At 48.7% G+C, this 26,694-nt stretch overlaps 1 protein-coding gene across 1 annotated transcript in view; it reads right to left on the reverse strand.

Moving 5' to 3' along the window:
- The window catches only part of LOC109889024 (run domain Beclin-1-interacting and cysteine-rich domain-containing protein), a 69,784-nt gene that overhangs the window by 37,064 nt on the left and 6,026 nt on the right, over positions 1-26,694 (reverse strand). The window contains exons 2-5 of the mRNA XM_031822218.1: positions 6,046-6,199; positions 4,932-5,015; positions 878-1,069; positions 445-771 (exon numbers count right to left, since the gene is read on the reverse strand). Coding sequence (XP_031678078.1) covers positions 445-771; positions 878-1,069; positions 4,932-5,015; positions 6,046-6,199 — 757 coding nt within the window. The remainder of the gene's footprint in view (positions 1-444; positions 772-877; positions 1,070-4,931; positions 5,016-6,045; positions 6,200-26,694) is intronic.

The raw sequence follows: 26,694 nt of genomic DNA on the forward strand, positions 1-26,694 counted from the left end.
ATGGGGAGAGAGAGAGAGAGAGAGAGAGAGAGCCATGGAGGGAGGAGAGAGAGCGATAGAGAGAGAGAGAGCCATGAGGGACGAGAGGAGAGGCCATGGGAGAGAGAGAGAGAGCCATGGGGAGAGAGAGAGAGAGAGGAGCCATGGGGAAGAGGAGAGAGAGAGAGAGAGAGAGAGAGAGAGAGAGAGCCATGGGGAGAGAGAGAGAGAGAGCCATGGGGAGAGAGAGAGAGAGAGCCATGGGGAGAGAGAGAGAGAGAGCCATGGGGAGAGAGAGAGAGAGCCATGGGGAGAGAGAGAGAGAGCCAAGATAAGATAGGGGCAGGGTAAAAATCAATAATACACTCAGTCAATCAACATCCAAGACCCAGAAGATTGATTACATCATTCTTCATCAAATTTATATTTGCAAATGGTATTGGTTTGGCTCAACCTCACACCCACCCACTCTGACTCCCCCACCCACTCCGACTCCCCCACCCACTCCGACTCCCCCACCCACTCCGACTCCCCCACCCACTCCGACTCCCCCACCCACTCCGACTCCCCCACCCACTCCGACTCCCCCACCCACTCCGACTCCCCCACCCACTCCGACTCCCCCACCCACTCCGACTCCCCCACCCACTCCGACTCCCCCACCCACTCCGACTCCCCCACCCACTCCGACTCCCCCACCCACTCCGACTCCCCCACCCACTCCGACTCCCCCACCCACTCCGACTCCCCCACCCACTCCGACTCCCCCACCCACTCCGACTCCCCCACCCACTCTCACTCCCCCACCCACTCTCACTCCCCCACCCGCCCACTCTCACTCCCCCACCCGCCCACTCTCACTCACTCCCACTCCCCAGGTAGATTTTTGTTGGGTTCAAATGCCAAATCTGTTTTGTCTCCCACTCTTACCGTTGTAGTACTTGCTCGTGTGTCCCTGGTGTTTGAGCAGGGGTCGGAGCTGGGCTGACAGCAGGTGGACCTGTAGGCTGTGCAGCAGCCAGCGCTCGGCCTTGTAACCCTCCCCAACACTCTTCAGCCCACTGCTCAGCACAGGCTCCAGCTTACTAAACTACAGGGCCAGAGAGGGGAAGGAGAGAGGTGATGGTAGAGGGAGAGAGCGAGCGAGAGGGGAAGGAGAGAGGTGATGGTAGAGGGAGAGAGCGAGCGAGAGGGGAAGGAGAGAGGTGATGGTAGAGGGAGAGAGCGAGCGAGAGGGGAAGGAGAGAGGTGATGGTAGAGGGAGAGAGCGAGCGAGAGGGGAAGGAGAGAGGTGATGGTAGAGGGAGAGAGCGAGCGAGAGGGGAAGGAGAGAGGTGATGGTAGAGGGAGAGAGCGAGCGAGAGGGGAAGGAGAGAGGTGATGGTAGAGGGAGAGAGCGAGCGAGAGGGGAAGGAGAGAGGTGATGGTAGAGGGAGAGAGAGAGGGGAAGGAGAGAGGTGATGGTAGAGGGAGAGAGAGAAAATAGGAGTATATAGGAGAGAGAGAGAAAATAGGAGTATATAGGAGAGAGAGAGAGAGAGGGGAAGTGATGGAATAGAAGAGTAAGGAGGAGGGAAAACAAAGAGGGAGAATAGATGACAGGATGAAGGAGAGAAATCAATAGAGACAGAGAGAAAAACACTTGAATCAGTCATTTAACCCATTGCCCTTTATGGAGGTCTGGGGCCCGGCTCACCAACCAAGAATTCACACAATGGGACAAACACCAAAATTGAGAACGCAGAGCAGAATTAGGTCGATATCCGCTAATTATCAAAATCCAGAAAATACCTTTTAAATTTGACAACCATCTAAAAAAGGACGCGATTTCCAAACCTTCCATAACAAAGCCATCACCTACAGAGAGATGAACCTGGAGAAGAGTCCCCTAAGCAAGCTGGTCCTGGGGCTCTGTTCACAAACACACCCTACAGAGCCCCAGAACAGCAACACAATTAGACCCAACCAAATCATGAGAAAATTAATGACTTGACACCTTCGAAACAATTAACAAAAAAAACTGAGCAAACTAAAACACTATTTGGCCCTAAACAGAGAGAACTCCGTGGTAGAATACCTGACCACTGTGACTGACCCTAAACAGAGAGTACTCCGTGGTAGAATACCTGACCACTGTGACTGACCCTAAACAGAGAGTACACAGCGGCAGAATACCTGACCACTATGACTGACCCTAAACAGAGAGTACTCCGTGGTAGAATACCTGACCACTGTGACTGGCCCTAAACAGAGAGTACTCCGTGGTAGAATACCTGACCACTGTGACTGGCCCTAAACAGAGAGTACTCCGTGGTAGAATACCTGACCACTGTGACTGACCCTAAACAGAGAGTACTCCGTGGTAGAATACCTGACCACTGTGACTGACCCTAAACAGAGAGTACTCCGTGGTAGAATACCTGACCACTGTGACTGACCCTAAACAGAGAGTACTCCGTGGTAGAATACCTGACCACTGTGACTGACCCTAAACAGAGAGTACTCCGTGGTAGAATACCTGACCACTGTGACTGACCCTAAACAGAGAGTACTCCGTGGTAGAATACCTGACCACTGTGACTGGCCCTAAACAGAGAGTACTCCGTGGTAGAATACCTGACCACTGTGACTGACCCTAAACAGAGAGTACTCCGTGGCAGAATACCTGTCCACTATGACTGGCCCTAAACAGAGAGTACTCCGTGGTAGAATACCTGACCACTGTGACTGACCCTAAACAGAGAGTACTCCGTGGTAGAATACCTGACCACTATGACTGGCCCTAAACAGAGAGTACACACTCCGTGGTAGAATACCTGACCACTGTGACTGACCCTAAACAGAGAGTACTCCGTGGCAGAATACCTGACCACTGTGACTGGCCCTAAACAGAGAGTACACCGTGGTAGAATACCTGACCACTGTGACTGACCCTAAACAGAGAGTACTCCGTGGTAGAATACCTGACCACTGTGACTGACCCTAAACAGAGAGTACTCCGTGGTAGAATACCTGACCACTGTGACTGACCCTAAACAGAGAGTACTCCGTGGTAGAATACCTGACCACTATGACTGGCCCTAAACAGAGAGTACACACTCCGTGGTAGAATACCTGACCACTGTGACTGACCCTAAACAGAGAGTACTCCGTGGCAGAATACCTGACCACTGTGACTGGCCCTAAACAGAGAGTACACCGTGGTAGAATACCTGACCACTGTGACTGACCCTAAACAGAGAGTACTCCGTGGTAGAATACCTGACCACTGTGACTGACCCTAAACAGAGAGTACTCCGTGGTAGAATACCTGACCACTGTGACTGACCCTAAACAGAGAGTACTCCGTGGTAGAATACCTGACCACTGTGACTGACCCTAAACAGAGAGTACTCCGTGGTAGAATACCTGACCACTGTGACTGACCCTAAACAGAGAGTACTCCGTGGTAGAATACCTGACCACTATGACTGACCCTAAACAGAGAGTACACAGCGGCAGAATACCTGACCACTATGACTGGCCCTAAACAGAGAGTACTCCGTGGCAGAATACCTGACCACTGTGACTGACCCAAATTTAAGGAAAGCTTTGACTACGTACAGACTCAGTGAGCATAGCCTTGCTATTGAGAAAGGCCACCGTAGGCAGACCTGGCTCTCAAGAGAAGACAGGCTATGTGCTCACTGCCCACAAAATGAGATGGAAACTGAACTGCACTTCCTAACCTCCTGCTAAATGTATGACCATATTAGAGAGAGACATATTTCCCTCAGATTACACAGATCCACAAAGATTTAAAAAACAAATCCTAATTTGATAAATTCCCATATCTACTGGGTGAAATACCACAGTGTGCCATCACAGCAGCAAGATTTGAAAACCTGTTGGCACAAGGGCAACCAGTGAAGAACAAACACCATTGTAAATACAACCCATATTTATTTATATTCCCTTTTGTACTTTAACTATTTGCACATCATTACAACACTGTTTATAGAGACATATGACATTTGAAATATGAGAGAGAAACTCACATCAAAGCTGTCCTCACATAACCATTATATAAACAGGTGACCACTCTCTCTGTGGCTGATCCCGGTCTCTCCAGCTGTTTGGTATGTAACAGTAGCCTGGTGCGAGATCTGTTTGGTATGTAACAGTAGCCTTGTGCGAGATCTGTTTGGTATGTAACAGTAGCCTGGTGCGAGATCTGTTTGGTATGTAACAGTAGCCTGGTGCGAGATCTGTTTGGTATGTAACAGTAGCCTTGTGCGAGATCTGTTTGGTATGTAACAGTAGCCTGGTGCGAGATCTGTTTGGTATGTAACAGTAGCCTGGTGCGAGATCTGTTTGGTATGTAACAGTAGCCTGGTGCGAGATCTGTTTGGTATGTAACAGTAGCCTGGTGCGAGATCTGTTTGGTATGTAACAGTAGCCTGTTTGTGCTAATGTAAAAAGGGCTAGCTGAGTTAAGAGAGCAGCAGAGGTTGACAAGGATGTTGATGATGTATGACCCAAGTAAGAAAGTCACTATGGTCCTTCTTTTTAAACTCATTGTCAACCGTGGACCTACCAGTTCAGATTTAGCACCAGGCCTCATAGTGGCACCCTACTCCCTATAAGATGCACTTCTTTTCACCAGGCCTCATAGTGGCACCCTATTCCCTACTTAGTGCACTTCTTTTGGCCAAGGCTCATAGTGGCACCCTATTCCCTACATAGTGCACTTCTTTCGACCAGGGGTCATAAGGTAGTGCACTAAGTAGGGAATAGGGTGCCATTTGGGATGCAGTTGATGTCTGTGGTCACAAGAAACTGTACTGGATCCACCATAATATACACGGGGTGAATCGTCATTGGAAGGAGATAACATACCTGTTCTACATGAGAGGCCAGGTGAGGGCTGACGTACCTGTTCTACATGAGAGGCCAGGTGAGGGCTGACATACCTGTTCTACATGAGAGGCCAGGTGAGGGCTGACAGAGCGGACACGCCACACAAAGGGCCAGTAGTCTTTCTGCTTGTAGTACACCTGCAACGCAAAACCAGCCTTTTACTACAGTACAATGGCATTGGTATGAGGCTTATCTTCCAGCATTTAAAAAAAATGCCAAATAGAATCTGAGAAAAAGCAGAACAATTATGATCTGTTCATTGTCAGCAGCTCTTTGTCACGAGAATTTTCAATCACAATGATAATAACTAACAATCAATAAACTTTGACTAATCCCCGAGGTTCGTAAAACCCTGGGTTAAATAATAATTAGGTAAAGACTCAGTTTATGCAAAAGGTTAGTACAGTTCATTCACGAGAGCCGCTCTAAAGTCAAGAATGCAAACACAGTCTTTATAACACACACACACACACACACACACACACACACACACACACACACACACACACACACACACACAGAGAGAAACAAGTTCAAATCTTAAGCCACGCCTTGCTCAGACAGTCAGTGTTTTTCCACTACACAGACACACACTGGTTCTTTAATCCGCAAGACTTTATTCTGCAACATGTTGCATCATTTTCTGCCAGCCTAACAGTTTGTCCCCTCCACGGGTGGAGACAGAATGTCCTGTAAGGAACACGGTAGTACCACTCGTCTGTCGATAGCTCCTCTTATCATTTGTTTCCCACTTGCACCCTGCTTACATACTAACAAGGAACAACAACAAAAAGGTCCATTGTTCTTCTGACTAAAACTACACAACATCAGATAGTTTTTGTGATTCTAATAAAATATCATACAATTATATGTTTTACGGTTGGAATATTTTTAATGATTACCTTTAAGCATATAATTCCCTGATCACTCTTTTACACCCTGACTCAAATAAAAATGCAAGGAAGAAAAGCAGAGCAGATGCTCCATGGCAATAACATGACAGAGCGTCTGGAAAACAGAGCAGATGCTCCATGGCAATAACATGACAGAGCGTCTGGAAAACAGACAAATAACAGTGCCTTGTGTAAGCCAAGCTTTTCTCCAAAAAAAATAATAATAAACGACAAAATGACAAGAGTAGAAGAGTAGTCATTCCCGAGGCCTGACCTGCTCGTGCTTGAGGCCGTGGCTGAGGATGTGGTTCATGTCCTTGTGCAGCCGTTGCAGACCCCCGTAGCGAGACCACACGTTGGGGTTGCTGCTGGACACCAGGCCCTCCACCGTGGTCTTCAGACTAGACAGCAGCTTCCAGTGTTCCCTCCTGGAGAGAGAGAGAGAGAAAAAGAGAGAGAGAAGTCAGGTTTGAATGAACTCGTTGCTCCATCCAAAACACTCAAGAGCAGACAGTTGAGCAGAGAGATAAACGTTTGGAAGTCACTTCTCAGTAAAAGGCACATGACAGCAGCTAAAGGCGTTTGGAAGTCACTCCTCAGTAAAAGGCACATGACAGCAGCTAAAGGCGTTTGGAAGTCACTCCTCAGTAAAAGGCACATGACAGCAGCTAAAGGCGTTTGGAAGTCACTCCTCAGTAAAAGGCACATGACAGCAGCTAAAGGCACCTAAAGACTCTCAGACCATGAGAAAATTATTTTCTGGTCTGATGAAACCAAGATTCAACTGTTTAGCCTGAATGCCAAGTATCATGTCCGGAGGAAACCTTGCAACCATCCCTATGGTGTTGCATGGTGGTGGCAGCATCATGCTGTGTTGGTGGTGTTTTTTTCCGAGTACCCCTTATATTGGTGCAACAGAAAAGCCTCCTGGTGAAGTCATTAATCCCGCAGTTAGCCTAGATGTGATTAGCAAAGAAGTGTTTATTAATGGTTGAGAAAGTAGTAGTAGTTTTATGTTTTTACAACATAGTGACCGTGCAGAGCATCTAAGACACTAGCTCTAGCCTACAGAACCAAGGTGATGTGGGCGACAATCTCCACGGCTAAATCGTAAACTCTTAAAACAACAGTGGACTTCAAAGACTACATACACAGAGTAAAGAAAACCTTAAAAACACCTGCTCTTTCCCTGACATAGATTGTCCAGGTGAATCCTGGGGAAAGTGATGATCCCTTCATTTAAAAAAATATATATATTTTACCTTTATTTAACCAGGCAAGTCAGTTAAGAACAACTTCTTATTTTCAATGACAGCCTAGGAACAGTGGGTTAACTGCCTGTTCAGGGGCAGAACGACAGATTTGTACCTTGTCAGCTCGGGGGTTTGAACTTGCAACCTTCCGGTTACTAGTCCAACACTCTAACCACTAGGCTACCCTGCCGATGCCACTTGTTAAATCCACTTCAATCAGGGTAGATGAAAGGGGAGGAGTCACAGGTTAAATAATGATTTTTAAGTCTAGAGATGATAAGAGACATGGATTGTGTATGTGTGCCATTTCAGAGGATGAAATGGGCAAGACCATATTAAAGTGCCTCTGAACGGGGTAGTAGGTGCCAGGTGCACCGGTTTGTGTCAAGAACTGCAACGCTGCTGTGTTTTTTTCACGCTCAACAGTTTCCTGTGTGTATCAAGAATTGTCCACCACCAAAGGACATCCAGCCAACATGACAACTGTGGGAAGGATTGTAGTCAACATGGGCCAGGATCCTTGTGGGATGCTTTCAACACTTTACAGAGTCTTATGCCCGGACGAATTGAGGCTGTTCTGAGGGGAAAAAGGGGAGCAACTCAATATTAGGAAGGTGTCCCTAATGTTTGGTATATTGTTATTCTGAGTGAGTGAATAGAACTGTGTTACCGCTTGCATGGAGACAAGCAGGAGAAACAAAAGTGAAATTGATAGCGAGATAAAAATCAGGCAGCTGTTTTGCAAGCTCCTACCCAACTTCCCTATATTCTATTTTGTGATTCTTGTTCCATTTATCCTTACTTTATATTCATGAAATTTAATACACCATCATTTCATATAAACGACAAGAGCATCAGATCGGCAGTTGCATACCCTGAACTACAGCTTCAACTCATTGCCCTGGGCACTTTATATAATTCCAACAAGAGGAAAATGCTGGCATTACAGAGGCAGAAGAGGAAGAGATTAATGCTCAAGAGAAAACTGCCCATCTCTTCCCTACATGTACCCAGATTCCAGCTTCAACTTCAAAAGAGGGGGGAGTCACTTGATAATAAAAATGGATGACCTCCGATCAAGGATTTGCTACCAACGGGACACTCGTAACTGCAATATTCTCAAGGCTTTCGGACAAGATTCCATCAACTTGGATAGCCGTGGGGGGTTTCTCCATTCACAGAGCAGACATCAGCTGGTAGGTATATTCACAGTCCACCCTCACCCACCTATTCATTTTAATGTAGTTTTATTTAAATAGGCAAGTCAGTTAAGAACAAATTCTTATTTTCAATGACGGCCTAGGAACAGTGAGTTATCTGTCGTTCCGCCCCTGAGCAGGCAGTTAAGAGGTATACCTTCATGACCAAAAATATGTGGACACCTGCTTGTTGAACATCTCATTCCTTAAATCATGGGCATTAATATAGAGTTGGTCCCCTCTTTACTGCTATAACAGCCTCCACTCTTCTGGGAAGGCTTTCCACTAGACGTTGGAACATTGCAGCAGGGAATTGCTTCCATTCAGCCACAAGAGCATTAGTGAGGTCTGGCACTGATGTTGACCGATTAGACCTGGCTTGCAGTTGGCGTTCCAGTTCATCCCAAAGGTGTTCGATGGCGTGGAGGTCAAGTTCAAGTTCTTCCACACTGATTTCGACAAACTATTTCTGTATGGACCTCGCTTTGTGCGCGGGGGAATTTTCATGCTGAAACAGGAAAGGGCCTTTCCCAAACTGTTGCCACAAAGTTGAAAGTAAAAAGAAAAGTTTTGATTCTTTGTATGCTGTAGCGTTAAGATTTCCCTTCACTGGAACTAAGAGGCCATGAAAACCATGAAACATTTCCCCAGACCATTATTCCTCCGCCCCCAACTTTACAATTGGCATTATGCATTCCGGCAGGAGGCATTCTCCTGGCATCCACCAAACCCAGATTTGTCCATCAGACTTCCAGATGGTGAAGTGTGATTCATCACTCCAGAGAAAGCGTTTCCACTGCTCCAGAGTCAAATGGTGGTGAGCGTTACACCACTCCAGCCAGCGCTTGGCAATGCGCATGGTGATCTTAGGCTTGTGTGCGGAAGCTCGGCCGTGGAAACCCATTTCACGAAGCTCCCGACTAACAGTTATTGTGCTGACTTTGTATCCAGAGGCAGTTTGGAACTCAGTAGTTACTATTGCAACCGAGGCCATGCGATTCTTACACGCTACGCACTTAAGCGATCCTGTTCTGTGAGCTTGTGTGGCCTACCACTTCACAGCTGAGCCACTGTTGCTTATAGACATTTTCACTTCACAATAACTGCCCTTACAGATGACCGGGGCAGCTCTAGCAGGGCAGAGAGACTTGAACTGACTTGTTGGAAAGGTGGCATCCTATGACAGTGCCATGATGAAAGTCAGTGAGCTCTTCAATAAGGCCATTCTACTGCCAAGGGTTGTCTATGGAGATTACATGGCTGTGTGCTTGATTTGATGGGCTGTCCACATACTATTGTATATATAGTGTATGTGAGAATTAGAGGTCGACCGATTAATCGGAATGGCCGGTTAATCGGTCAAATTGTGTGAAGACTATTTCTTCCTAACAAAGACAGCCAACTTCGCCAAACGGGGGATGATTTAACAAAAGCGCATTTGCGAAAAAAGCACATTCGTTGCACGACTGTACCTAACCATAAACATCAATGCCTTTCTTAAAATCAATACACAGAAGTATATATTTTTAAACCTGCATATTTAGCTAAAAGAAATCCAGGTTAGCAGGCAATATTAACAGGAGGTCGACCGATTAATCGGAATAGCCTATTTTTTTTTTTTACACCTTTATTTAATCTGTTTTTAACTAGGCAAGTCAGTTAAGAACACATTCTTATCTTCAATGACAGCCTAGAAACGGTGGGTTAACTGCCTCGTTCAGGAACAGAATGACAGATTTTCACCTTGTCAGCTCGGGGGATCCAATCTTGCAACCTTACAGTTAACTAGTCCAACGTAATAACGACCTGCCTCTCTCTCGTTGCACTCCTGCCTGTTACCCAAATGCAGTAAACCAAAGTAAGTTGCTAGCTAGCATTACACTTATCTTATAAAAATCAATCAATCACTAGTTAACTACACATGGTTGATGATATTACTAGTTATTATCTAGCATGTCCTGCGTTGCATATAATCTGAATGAGCATACAAGTATCTGACTGAGCGGGTGGTAGGCAGAAGCAGGCGGGTAAACATTCATTCAAACAGCACTCTTGTGCATTTTGCCAGCAGCTCTTCGTTGTGCGTCAAGCATTGCGCTGTTTATGACTTCAAGCCTATCAACTCCCGAGATGCTGGCTGGTGTAACCGAAGTGAAATGGCTGGCTAGTTAACGCGCGCTAATAGCATTTCAAACTTCACTCGCTCTGAGCCTTGGGGTGGTTGTTTCCCTTGCTCTGCATGGGTAACGCTGCTTCGAAGGAGGCTGTTGTCGTTGTGTTGCTGGTTCGAGCCCAAGGAGGAGCGAGGAGAGGGACGGAAGCTATACTGTTAAACTGGCAATACTAAAGTGACTATAAGAACATCCAATAGTCAACTGTTAATTAAATACAAATGGTAGAGGGAAATAGTCCTATAATTCCTATAATAACTACAATCTAAAACTTCTTACCTGGGAATATTGAAGACTCATGTTAAAAGAAACCACCGGCTTTCATATGTTCTCATGTTCTGCGCAAGGAACTGAAACGTTAGCTTTCTTACATAGCACATATTGCACTTTTACTTTCTTCTCCAACACTTTGTTTTTGCATTATTTAAACCAAATTGAACATGTTTCATTATTTACTTGAGGCTAAATTGATTTTATTGATGTATTATATTAAGTTAAAATAATTGTTCATTCAGTATTGTTGTAATTGTCATGATTACAACTACATTTAAATATTATAATTTTGTATATATATATATATAGTATATATATATATATAGTATATATATATATATATAGTATATATATATATATAGTATATATATATATATATATAGTATATATATATATATATAGTATATATATATATATAGTATATATATATATAGTATATATATATATATAGTATATATATAGTATATATATATATATATAGTATATATATATATATATAGTATATATATAGTATATATATATATATATAGTATATATATATATATATATAGTATATATATAGTATATATATATATATATATAGTATATATATATATATATAGTATATATATATATATATATATATATAGTATATATATATATATATATATATATATATATATATATTATATATATAGTATATAGTATATATATAGTATATAGTATATAGTATATAGTATATAGTATATATAGTATATATAGTATAGTATAGTATATAGTATAGATATAGTATATATAGTATATAGTATATATATAGTATATATATATATATATATATAGTATATATAGTATATAGTATATATAGTATATAGTATATATAGTATATAGTATATATAGTATATATATACACATACATATACACTACATATATATATATATACACACTTTTTTTTATTATTTATTATTATTTATTTTTATTAGTTTTATTTTATAAAAAAAAAAAATTACCGGCGGAATAATCGGTATCGGCTTTTTTTGGTCCTCCAATAATCAGTATCTGCTTTTTTTGGTCCTCCAATAATCGGTATCGGCTTTTTTTGGTCCTCCAATAATCGGTATCGGCGCTGAAAAATCATAATCGGTAACCAGGTGAAATTGTGTCACTTCTCTTGTGTTCATTGCATGTAGAGTCAGGGTATGTGCAGCCGTTTGGGCCGCCTGGCGCACTGCAAACTAATTTCCCAGAATTTAAAAAATAAAACACAACATGCACACACATTTATACTGACTCAACACACACGCATTCACATACAATCATTTATCTGATGCTACTCTGTTTGTCATATATCCTGATGCCTAGTCACCTTACCCCTATACCTATCTACCTCTACCACTCCAGTATCCCCACACATTGTTCATATGGTACTGGAACTGACCCTGGAACTGACCCTGTATATAGTCACCTTACCCCTACACCCATCTACCTCTACCACTCCAGTATCCCCGCACATTGTTAATATGGTACTGGAACTGACCCTGGAACTGACCCTGGAGCTGACCCTGTATATAGTCACCTTACCCCTACACCCATCTACCTCTACCACTCCAGTATCCCCGCACATTGTTAATATTGTACTGGAACTGACCCTGTATATAGTTACCTTAACCCTACACCTGAGCCCTCTCCTGTACTCCCTGTTCACCCACGACTGCGTGGCCACGCACGCCTCCAACTCAATCATCAAGTTTGCGGACGACACAACAGTGGTAGGCTTGATTACCAACAACGACGAGATGGCCTACAGGGAGGAGGTGAGGGCCCTCGGAGTGTGGTGTCAGGAAAATAACCTCACACTCAACGTCAACAAAACTAAGGAGATGATTGTGGACTTCAGGAAACAGCAGAGGGAACACCCCCCCTATCCACATCGATGGAACAGTAGTGGAGAGGGTAGCAACTTTTAAGTTCCTCGGCATACACATCACAGACAAACTGAATTGGTCCACTCACACAGACAGCATCGTGAAGAAGGCGCAGCAGCGCCTCTTCAACCTCAGGAGGCTGAAGAAATTTGGCTTGTCACCAAAAGCACTCACAAACTTCTACAGATGCACAATTGAGAGCATCCTGGCGGGCTGTATCACTGCCTGGTACGGCAACTGCTCCGCCCTCAACCGTAAGGCTCTCCAGAGGGTAGTGAGGTCTGCACAACGCATCACCAGGGGCAAACTACCTGCCCTCCAGGACACCTACACCACCCGATGTTACAGGAAGGCCATAAAGATCATCAAGGACATCAACCACCCGAGCCACTGCCTGTTCACCCCGCTATCATCCAGAAGGCGAGGTCAGTACAGGTGCAAAGCTGGGACCGAGAGACTGAAAAACAGCTTCTATCTCAAGGCCATCAGACTGTTAAACAGCCACCACTAACATTGAGTGGCTGCTGCCAACACACTGACACTGACTCAACTCCAGCCACTTTAATAATGGGAATTGATGGGAAATTATGTAAATATATCACTAGCCACTTTAAACAATGCTACCTTATATAATGTTACTTACCCTAAATTATTCATCTCATATGCATACGTATATACTGTACTCTATATCATCGACTGCATCCTTATGTAATACATGTATCACTAGCCACTAACTATGCCACTTTGTTTACATACTCATCTCATATGTATATACTGCACTCAATACCATCTACTGTATCTTGCCTATGCTGCTCTGTACCATCACTCATTCATATATCCTTATGTACATATTCTTTATCCCCTTACACTGTGTATAAGACAGTAGTTTTGGAATTGTTAGTTAGATTACTTGTTGGTTATTACTGCATTGTCGGAACTAGAAGCACAAGCATTTCGCTACACTCGCATTAACATCTGCTAACCATGTGTATGTGACATAAATTTGATTTGATTTACCTCTACCACTCCAGTATCCCTGCACATTGTAAATATGGTACTGGAGCTGACCCTGGAGCTGACCCTGGAGCTGACCCTGGAGCTGACCCTGGAGCTGACCCTGTACGCAGCTTCTTGCTTTCTCATGTTCTACTTATTTCTATTTCTTGTGAGTTTTTGTTCTACCTTGTTATTTCTGGTTCTATATATCGATTACTGCTTTGTTGGGTTTGGGGGTTGCAAGAAAAGGCAGTTCACTGTTACTCATGACACGTGACATTAAAGGAGACAACAGACAACGTCCAAGCTCATTTCCAGGACTTCCTTCCTTTTTCCCCTCAAGTTAGCAGCAACTGTAGGTGGAACTGACCGTCTCTTCCCCACACACCACTACAACACCAGGGTTTCTGTTAAGAAACTGTGGCACCGGACATTTTAAAACGGATATTTGAGACATGTACCAGACCCATATGCATTGGGTGCGTAACCTGATTAGGGCGTCCAGCCACGGTGTTGAGAATGACAGAAATCATACGTATAATATAGTATAGATAATTCATATTAACAACAAAAAAAAATATGCAATTCGAGGACGTAACGAATTCCCGATGGGCACTTTGAAAACGTTAGAAGAACGGTCCATATTAACGGTAAATATTAACGGTCCATATTAACGGTAAATATTAACGGTCCATATTAACGGTAAATATTAACGGTCCATATTAACGGTCCATATTAACGGTCCATATTAACGGTAAATATTAACGGTAAATATTAACGGTCCATATTAACGGTCCATATTAACGGTAAATATTAACGGTCCATATTAACGGTCCATATTAACGGTCCATATTAACGGTAAATATAACGTCCATATAACGGTAAATATTAACGGTCCATATTAACGGTCCATATTAACGGTCCATATTAACGGTAAATATTAACGGTAAATATTAACGGTCCATATTAACGGTAAATATTAACGGTCCATATTAACTTTCCTCAGACAACGAGACGAGTAACGAATAGCAGAATTACTAGCCTGTCAATCTACAATCCCCCCCGTAGTAAAAAAAATATAAAAAAATTCACCCGTCCTATTCGATTGGTCAGGTTGTTGAGAAAGAAATCACCTAGGCTTATTGTTAACAGACCCCGGGACCAGCCGTTAACAGACTCCGGGACCAGCCGTTAACAGACTCCGGGACCAGCCGTTAACAGACCTCCGGGACCAGCCGTTAACAGACTCCGGGACCAGCCGTTAACAGACTCCGGGACCAGCCGTTAACAGACTCCGGGACCAGCCGTTTACAGACACTCCGGGGACCAGCCGTCACAGACTCCGGGCCAGCGTAACAGACTCCGGGACCAGCCGTTAACAGACTCCGGGACCCAGCCGTTAACAGACTCCGGGACCAGCCGTTAACAGACTCCGGGACCACCGTTAACAGACTCCGGGACCAGCCGTTAACAGACTCCGGGACCAGCCGTTAACAGACCCGGGACCAGCCGTTAACAGACCCCGGGACCAGCCGTTAACAGACCCGGGACCAGCCGTTAACAGACCCCGGGACCAGCCGTTAACAGACCCCGGGACCAGCCGTTAACAGACCCCGGGACCAGCCGTTAACAGACCCCGGGACCAGCCGTTAACAAGACCCGGGACCAGCCGTTAACAGACTCCGGGGACCAGCCGTTAACAGACTCCGGGACCAGCCGTTAACAGACTCGGGACCAGCCGTTAACAGACTCCGGGACCAGCCGTTAACAGACTCCGGGACCAGCCGTTAACAGACTCCCGGGACCAGCCGTTAACAGACTCCGGGACCAGCCGTTAACAGACTCCGGACCAGCCGTTAACAGACTCCGGGACCAGCCGTTACACAGACTCGACTCCCGGGACAGCCGTTAACAGACTCCGGACCAGCCGTACAGACTCGGACAGGAGAGATCACAAATTCATAAAACCGACAGGCCTAGTGGACATAAAAAAGAAAAACCGGTCTAGACAGTAGGCCAGAAGCAAATGTTGGTTCCATAATGTAATTAGTGGCGAAACGCTTGTTAAAAAGGGCCCAGCAACATGCGAACTGTTTCATGTGACAGAGAAATGTAGAAAAGGGGGGGAGATATAACAGACAACAACTAACATGGTTTTTCTAACATGACTTGGATTGTGCCTTTGGCTACTGGACAATGAAAGAAGTTGATATAAAACTTTCTGTCACACACACACACACACACTCTCTGTCCCACACACACACACACACACACTTTCTGTCCCACACACACACACACACACACACACACTCTCTGTCCCACACACACACACTCTCTGTCCCACACACACACACACACTCTCTGTCCCACACACACACTCTCTGTCCCACACACACTCTCTGTCCCACACACACACACACTCTCTGTCCCACCACACACACACACTCTCTGTCCCACACACACACACACTCTCTCTGTCCCACACACACACACACTCTCTGTCCCACACACACACACACTCTCTGTCCCACACACACTCTCTGTCCCACACACACCTCTCTGTCCCACACACACTCTCTGTCCCACACACACTCTGTCCCACACACACTCTGTCCCACACACACTCTGTCCCACACACACTCTGTCCCACACACACTCTGTCCCACACACACTCTGTCCCACACACACACACACACACACTCTCTGTCCCACACACACACACCACTGTCCCACACACACTCTCTGTCCCACACACACACACACTCTCTCTGTCCCACACACACACACACACTCTGTCCCACACACACACACACACTCTGTCCCACACACACACACACACTCTGTCCCACACACACACACACACACACACACTCTGTCCCACACACACACACTCACACTCTGTCCCACACACACACACACACACTCTCTGTCCCACACACACACACACACTCTCTGTCCCACACACACACACACACACACACTCTCTGTCCCACACACACACACTCTGTCCCACACACACACACTCTGTCCCACACACACACACACACAATCTCTGTCCCACACACACACACTCTCTGTCCCACACACACACTCTGTCCCACACACACACTCTGTCCCACACACACACTCTGTCCCACACACACACTCTGTCCCACACACACACACACACTCTGTCCCACACACACTCTGTCCCACACACACACACACACTCTGTCCCACACACACACACACACACTCTCTCTGTCCCACACACACACACACACACACACACTTTCTGTCCCCCACACACACACACACACACACTTTCTGTCCCACACACACACACACGCACTCTGTCCCACACACACACGCACGCACTCTGTCCCACACACACACGCACGCACTCTGTCCCACACACACACGCACGCACTCTGTCCCACACACACACGCACTCTGTCCCACACACACACACGCACTCTGTCCCACACACACACACGCACTCTGTCCCACACACACACACGCACTCTGTCCCACACACACACACGCACTCTGTCCCACACACACACACGCACTCTGTCCCACACACACACGCACTCTGTCCCACACGCACTCTGTCCCACACGCACTCTGTCCCACACGCACTCTGTCCCACACGCACTCTGTCCCACACACACTCTGTCCCACACGCACTCTGTCCCACACGCACTCTGTCCCACACGCACTCTGTCCCACACGCACTCTGTCCCACACGCACTCTGTCCCACACGCACTCTGTCCCACACGCACTCTGTCCCACACGCACTCTGTCCCACACGCACTCTGTCCCACACGCACTCTGTCCCACACGCACTCTGTCCCACACGCACTCTGTCCCAAACACACACACACACACAAACTCTGTCCCACACACACACGCACTCTGTCCCACACACACGCACTCTGTCCCACACACACGCACTCTGTCCCACACACACACGCACTCTGTCCCACACACACACGCACTCTGTCCCACACACACGCACTCTGTCCCACACACACGCACTCTGTCCCACACACACACGCACTCTGTCCCACACACACGCACTCTGTCCCACACACACGCACTCTGTCCCACACACACGCACTCTGTCCCACACACACGCACTCTGTCCCACACACACGCACTCTGTCCCACACACACGCACTCTGTCCCACACACACACGCACTCTGTCCCACACACACACACTCTGTCCCACACACACACACACTCTCTGTCCCACACACACACACACACACACACTCTCTGTCCCACACACACACACACACTCTCTGTCCCACACACACACACACACACTCTCTGTCCCACACACACACACACACACTCTCTGTCCCACACACACTCTCTGTCCCACACACACACACACTCTCTGTCCCACACACACACACACACTCTCTGTCCCACACACACACACACACTCTCTGTCCCACACACACACACACACTCTCTGTCCCACACACACACACACACACTCTGTCCCACACACACACACACACACTCTGTCCCACACACACTCTGTCCCACACACACACACACACTCTGTCCCACACACACACACTCTGTCCCACACACACACACACACTCTGTCCCACACACACACACACACACTCTGTCCCACACACACACACACACACTCTGTCCCACACACACACACACACACACTGTCCCACACACACACACACACTCTGTCCCACACACACACTCTGTCCCACACACACTCTCTGTCCCACACACACACACACTCTCTGTCCCACACACACACACACACACACACTCTCTGTCCCACACACACACACACTCTCTGTCCCACACACACACACACACACACACACTCTGTCCCACACACCACACACACACACTCTGTCCCACACACACCACACACACACACACACACACACTCTCTGTCCCACACACACACACACTCTCTGTCCCACACACACACACACTCTGTCCCACACACACACACACACACACACACACACACTCTGTCCCACACACACACACACACACTCTGTCCCACACACACACACACACTCTGTCCCACACACACCACACACACTCTGTCCCACACACACACACACTCTGTCCCACACACACACTCTGTCCCACACACACACACACACACTCTGTCCCACACACACACACACACTCTGTCCCACACACACACACACTCTGTCCCACACACACACACACACTCTGTCCCACACACACACACACACTCTGTCACACACACACACACACACACTCACACACACACACTCTCTGTCCCACACACACACACTCTGTCCCACACACTCTGTCCCACACACACACACACACTCTGTCCCACACACACACACACACACTCTGTCCACACCCACACACACCCACACACACACACACACACTCTCTGTCCCACACACACACACACTCTCTGTCCCACACACACACACACTCTCTGTCCCACACACACACACTCTGTCCCACACACACACACTCTCTGTCCCACACACTCTGTCCCACACACACACACACTCTCTGTCCCACACACGCACACACTCTCTGTCCCACACACACACACACTGTCCCCACACACACACACTGTCCCACACACACACACTATGTCCCACACACACACACTATGTCCCACACACACACACACACACTGTCCCACACACACACTCTGTCCCACACACACACACACACACACACTCTGTCCCACACACACACACACACACACTCTCGGTCCCACACACACACTCTGTCCCACACACACACACTCTCTGTCCCACACACACACACACTCTGTCCCACACACACACACACTGTCCCACACACACACACTCTCTGTCCCACACACACACACACACACACTCTGTCCCACACACACACACACACACACACACACACACACACTCTGTCCCACACACACACACACACACACTCTGTCCCACACACACACACACACACTCTGTCCCACACACACACACACACACACACACACTCTCTCTGTCCCACACACACACACACTCTGTCCCACACACACACACACTCTGTCCCACACACACACACACACTCCGTCCCACACACACACACACTCTCTGTCCCACACACACACACACACACACACACTGTCCCACACACACACACACACTCTCTGTCCCACACACACACACACTCTGTCCCACACACACACACACTCTGTCCCACACACACACACACTCTGTCCCACACACACACACACACTCCGTCCCACACACACACACACTCTCTGTCCCACACACACACACTGTCCCACACACACACACTGTCCCACACACACACACACACTCTCTGTCCCACACACACACACACACACACACACACACACACACACACACTCTGTCCCACACACACACCACACACACACACACACTCTGTCCCACACACACACACACACACACACTCTGTCCCACACACACACACACACACACACACACTCTGTCCCACACACACACACACACACACACACACTCTGTCCCACACACACACACACACACACACACACACTCTGTCCCACACACACACACACACACACTCTGTCCCACACACACACACACACACTCTGTCCCACACACACACACACACACTCTGTCCCACACACACACACACACTCTGTCCCACACACACACACACACACACACACTCTGTCCCACACACACACACACACACACACACACACACACACACTCTGTCCCACACACACACACACACACACACACACACACTCTCTGTCCCACACACACACACACTCTGTCCCACACACACACACACACTCTGTCCCACACACACACACACACACACACTCCGTCCCACACACACACACACACACTGTCCCACAACACACACACACACACACACTCTCTGTCCCACACACACACACACACTCTCTGTCCCACACACACACACACTCTCTGTCCCACACACACACACACACACACTCTGTCCCACACACACACACACACACACACACACACACTCTGTCCCACACACACACACACACACACTCTGTCCCACACACACACACACACCACTCTGTCCCACACACACACACACACACTCTGTCCCACACACACACACACACACACACACTCTCTCTGTCCCACACACACACACACTCTGTCCCACACACACACACACTCTGTCCCACACACACACACACACTCCGTCCCACACACACACACACTCTCTGTCCCACACACACACACACACACACACACTGTCCCACACACACACACACACTCTCTGTCCCACACACACACACACTCTGTCCCACACACACACACACTCTGTCCCACACACACACACACTCTGTCCCACACACACACACACACTCTGTCCCACACACACACACACACACACTCTGTCCCACACACACACACACACTCTGTCCCACACACACACACACACTCCGTCCCACACACACACACACTCTCTGTCCCACACACACCACACTGTCCCACACACACACACACACTCTCTGTCCCACACACACACACACACACACACACACACACACACACACTCTGTCCCACACACACACACACTCTGTCCCACACACACACACACACACACACACTCTGTCCCACACACACACACACACACACTCTGTCCCACACACACACACACACACACACACACTCTGTCCCACACACACACACACACACACACACACTCTGTCCCACACACACACACACACACACTCTGTCCCACACACACACACACACACTCTGTCCCACACACACACACACACACTCTGTCCCACCACACACACACACACTCTGTCCCACACACACACACACACACACACACACTCTGTCCCACACACACACACACACACACACACACACACACTCTGTCCCACACACACACACACACACACACACACACTCTCTGTCCCAACACACACACTCTGTCCCACACACACACACACACTCCGTCCCACACACACACACACACACTGTCCCACACACACACACACACACACACACTCTCTGTCCCACACACACACACACACTCTCTGTCCCACACACACACACACTCTCTGTCCCACACACACACACACTCTCTGTCCCACACACACACACACACTCTGTCCCACACACACACACACTCTGTCCCACACACACACACACTCTGTCCCACACACACACACACTCTGTCCCACACACACACACACACACACACTCTGTCCCACACACACACACACACACACACACTCTGTCCCACACACACACACACTCTGTCCCACACACACACACACACACACACTCTGTCCCACACACACACACACACACTCTGTCCCACACACACACACACACACTCTGTCCCACACACACACACACACAATCTGTCCCACACACACACACACACACTCTGTCCCACACACACACACACACACACTCTGTCCCACACACACACACACACACACACTCTCTGTCCCACACACACACACACACACACTCTGTCCCACACACACACACACACACACACTCTGTCCCACACACACACACACACTCTGTCCCACACACACACACACACTCTGTCCCACACACACACACACACTCTGTCCCACACACACACACACACTCTGTCCCACACACACACACACTCTGTCCCACACACACACACACACACACACACACACTCTCTGTCCCACACACACACACACTCTGTCCCACACACACACACACACACACACACACACACACTCTGTCCCACACACACACACACACACACACACTCTGTCCCACACACACACACACACACACTCTGTCCCACACACACTCTGTCCCACACACACACACACACTCTGTCCCACACACACACACACTCTGTCCCACACACACACACACTCTGTCCCACACACACACACACTCTGTCCCACACACACACACACACACTCTGTCCCACACACACTCTGTCACACACACACACACACACTCTGTCCCACACACACACACACACACACACACACTCTCTGTCCCACACACACACACACACTCTGTCCCACACACTCTGTCCCACACACTCTGTCCCACACACACACACACACTCTGTCCCACACACACACACACACTCTCTGTCCCACACACACACACACTCTCTGTCCCACACACACACACACACTCTCTGTCCCACACACACACACACTCTCTGTCCCACACACACACACACTCTCTCTGTCCCACACACACACACTCTCTGTCCCACACTCTCTGTCCCACACACACACACACTCTCTGTCCCACACACGCACACACTCTCTGTCCCACACACACACACACTCTCTGTCCCACACACACACACTGTCCCACACACACACACACTGTCCCACACACACACACACTGTCCCACACACACACACACTGTCCCACACCACACACACACTAGTCCACACACACCACACGTCCCACACACACACACACACACTCTGTCCCACACACACACACACACACACTCTGTCCCACACACACACACTCTGTCCCCACACACACACACACACACACTCTCTGTCCCACACACACACTCTGTCCCACACACACACACACTCTCTGTCCCACACACACACACACACTCTCTGTCCCACACACACACACACACTCTGTCCCACACACACACACACACACTCTGTCCCACACACACACACTCTGTCCCACACACACACACACACACTCTGTCCCACACACCACTCTGTCCCCACACACACACACACAAACACACACACACTCTCTGTCCCACACACACACACACACTGTCCCACACACACTCTGTCCCACACACACTCTGTCCCACACACACCACACACACACTCTGTCCCACACACACACACTCTGTCCCACACACACACACTCTGTCCCACACACACACACTCTGTTCCCACACACACACACTCTGGTCCCACACACACCACACTCTGTCCCACAACACACACACACACACACACACACACTCTGTCCCACACACACACACACACACTCTGTCCCACACACACACACACACACACACTCTGTCCCACACACACACACACACACTCTGTCCCACACACACACACACACACTCTGTCCCACACACACACACACACACTCTGTCCCACACACACACTCTGTCCCACACACACACACACTCTGTCCCCACACACACACACACACACACTCTGTCCCACACAACCACACACACACACTCTGTCCCACACACACCACACACACACTCTGTCCCACACACACACACACACACTCTGTCCCACACACACACACACACACTCTGTCCCACACACACACACACACTCTGTCCCACACACACACACTCTGTCCCACACAACACACACACACACACACTCTGTCCCACACACACACACACACACTCTGTCCCACACACTCTGTCCCACACACACACTCTGTCCCACACACACACACACACACTCTGTCCCACACACACACACACACACACACACACACACACACCACACACACACACACTCTCTGTCCCACACACACACACACACTCTGTCCCACACACACACACACACTCTGTCCCACACCACACACTCTGTCCCACACACACACACACACACACTCTGTCCCACACACACACACTCTGTCCCACACACAAACACTCTGTCCCACACACACACTCTGTCCCACACACACACACTCTGTCCCACACACACACACACACTCTGTCCCACACACACACACACACACACTTTCTGTCCCACACACACACACTTTCTGTCCCACACACACACTTTCTGTCCCACACACACACACTTTCTGTCCCACACACACACACACTCTGTCCCACACACACACACACACACACACACACACTGTCCCACACACACACACTCTGTCACACACACACACACACTCTGTCCCACACACACTCTGTCCTACACACACTCTGTCCTACACACACACACACTCTGTCCCACACACACTCTGTCCCACACACACTCTGTCCCACACACACTCTGTCCCACACACACTCTGTCCCACACACACTCTGTCCCACACACACTCTGTCCTACACACACTCTGTCCTACACACACTCTGTCCTACACACACTCTGTCCTACACACACTCTGTCCTACACACACACACACACACACACACACACACACACGCTCTCCTACACACACACACTCTGTCCCACACACACAGTCCCACACACACACACTCTGTCCCACACACACACACACACACACACACACTGTCCCACACACACACACACACTCTGTCCCACACACACACTCTGTCCCACACACACTCTGTCCCACACACACACACACACTGTCCCACACACACACACTCTGTCCCACACACACACACACACTCTGTCCCACACACACACACACACTCTGTCCCACACACACACACACACTCTGTCCTACACACACTCTGTCCTACACACACTCTGTCCTACACACACTCTGTCCTACACACACTCTGTCCTACACACACTCTGTCCTACACACACTCTGTCCTACACACACTCTGTCCTACACACACTCTGTCCTACACACACTCTGTCCTACACACACACACACACACACACACACACGCTCTCCTACACACACACACTCTGTCCCACACACACAGTCCCACACACACACTGTCCCACACACACACACTCTGTCCCACACACACACACACACTCTGTCCCACACACACACACACACTCTGTCCCACACACACTCTGTCCCACACACACACACACACACTCTGTCCCACACACACACACACTCTGTCCCACACACTCTGTCCTACACACACTCTGTCCTACACACACTCTCCTACACACACTCTGTCCTACACACCACACACTCTGTCCTACACACACTCTGTCCTACACACACTCTGTCCTACACACACACACACACACACACACACACACGCTCTCCTACACACACACACTCTGTCCCACACACACACTGTCCCACACACACACACACTGTCCCACACACACACACACACTCTGTCCCACACACACACACACACTCTGTCCCACACACACACACACACTCTGTCCCACACACACTCTGTCCCACACACACACACACGCACACACTCTGTCCCACACACACACGCACACTCTGTCCCACACACACATGCACACACTCTGTCCCACACACACACGCACACACTCTGTCCCACACACACACGCACACACTCTGTCCCACACACACATGCACACACTCTGTCCCACACACACATGCACACACACTGTCCCACACACACACACTGTCCCACACACACGCTGTCCCACACACACTGTCCTACACACACACACACACTGTCCTACACACACACACACACACACACACCCCCTCTCACACCCTCCCACACACACCCTCTCACACTCTCCCACACACACACACCCCCCCTCTCACACACACACTGTCCTACACACACACACACACACACACACACCCCCTCTCACACCCTCCCACACACACCCTCTCACACTCTCCCACACACACACACCCCCCCTCTCACACTCTCCCACACACACACCCCCCCCCCTCTCACACTCTCCCACACACACACACCCCCTCTCACTCTCCCACACACACCCCCCCCTCTCACTCTCCCACACCCCCCCCCCTCTCACACTCTCCCACACACACACCCCCTCTCTCACACACACACACCCCCTCTCACACTCTCCCACACACACACACACACCCCCTCTCACACACACACCCCCTCTCACTCTCTCCCACACACACACACACCCCCTCTCACACACACCCTCCCACACACACCCCCTCTCACACACACACCCCCTCTCACACTCTCCCACACACACACACCCCCTCTCACACACACACCCCCTCTCACACACACCCTCTCACTCTCCCACACACACACACACCCCCTCTCACACTCCCACACCACACACACACCCTCTCACTCTCTCCCACACACACACACCCCCCCTCTCACTCTCCCACACACACACACACACCCCCTCTCACACACACCCTCCCACACACACCCCCTCTCACACACACACCCCCTCTCACACTCTCCCACACACACACACCCCCTCTCACACTCTCCCACACACACACACTCTGTCCCACACACAC

The sequence above is a fragment of the Oncorhynchus kisutch genome, linkage group LG4, assembly GCF_002021735.2.
Source record: "Oncorhynchus kisutch isolate 150728-3 linkage group LG4, Okis_V2, whole genome shotgun sequence".
Classification (NCBI taxonomy): domain Eukaryota; kingdom Metazoa; phylum Chordata; class Actinopteri; order Salmoniformes; family Salmonidae; genus Oncorhynchus; species Oncorhynchus kisutch.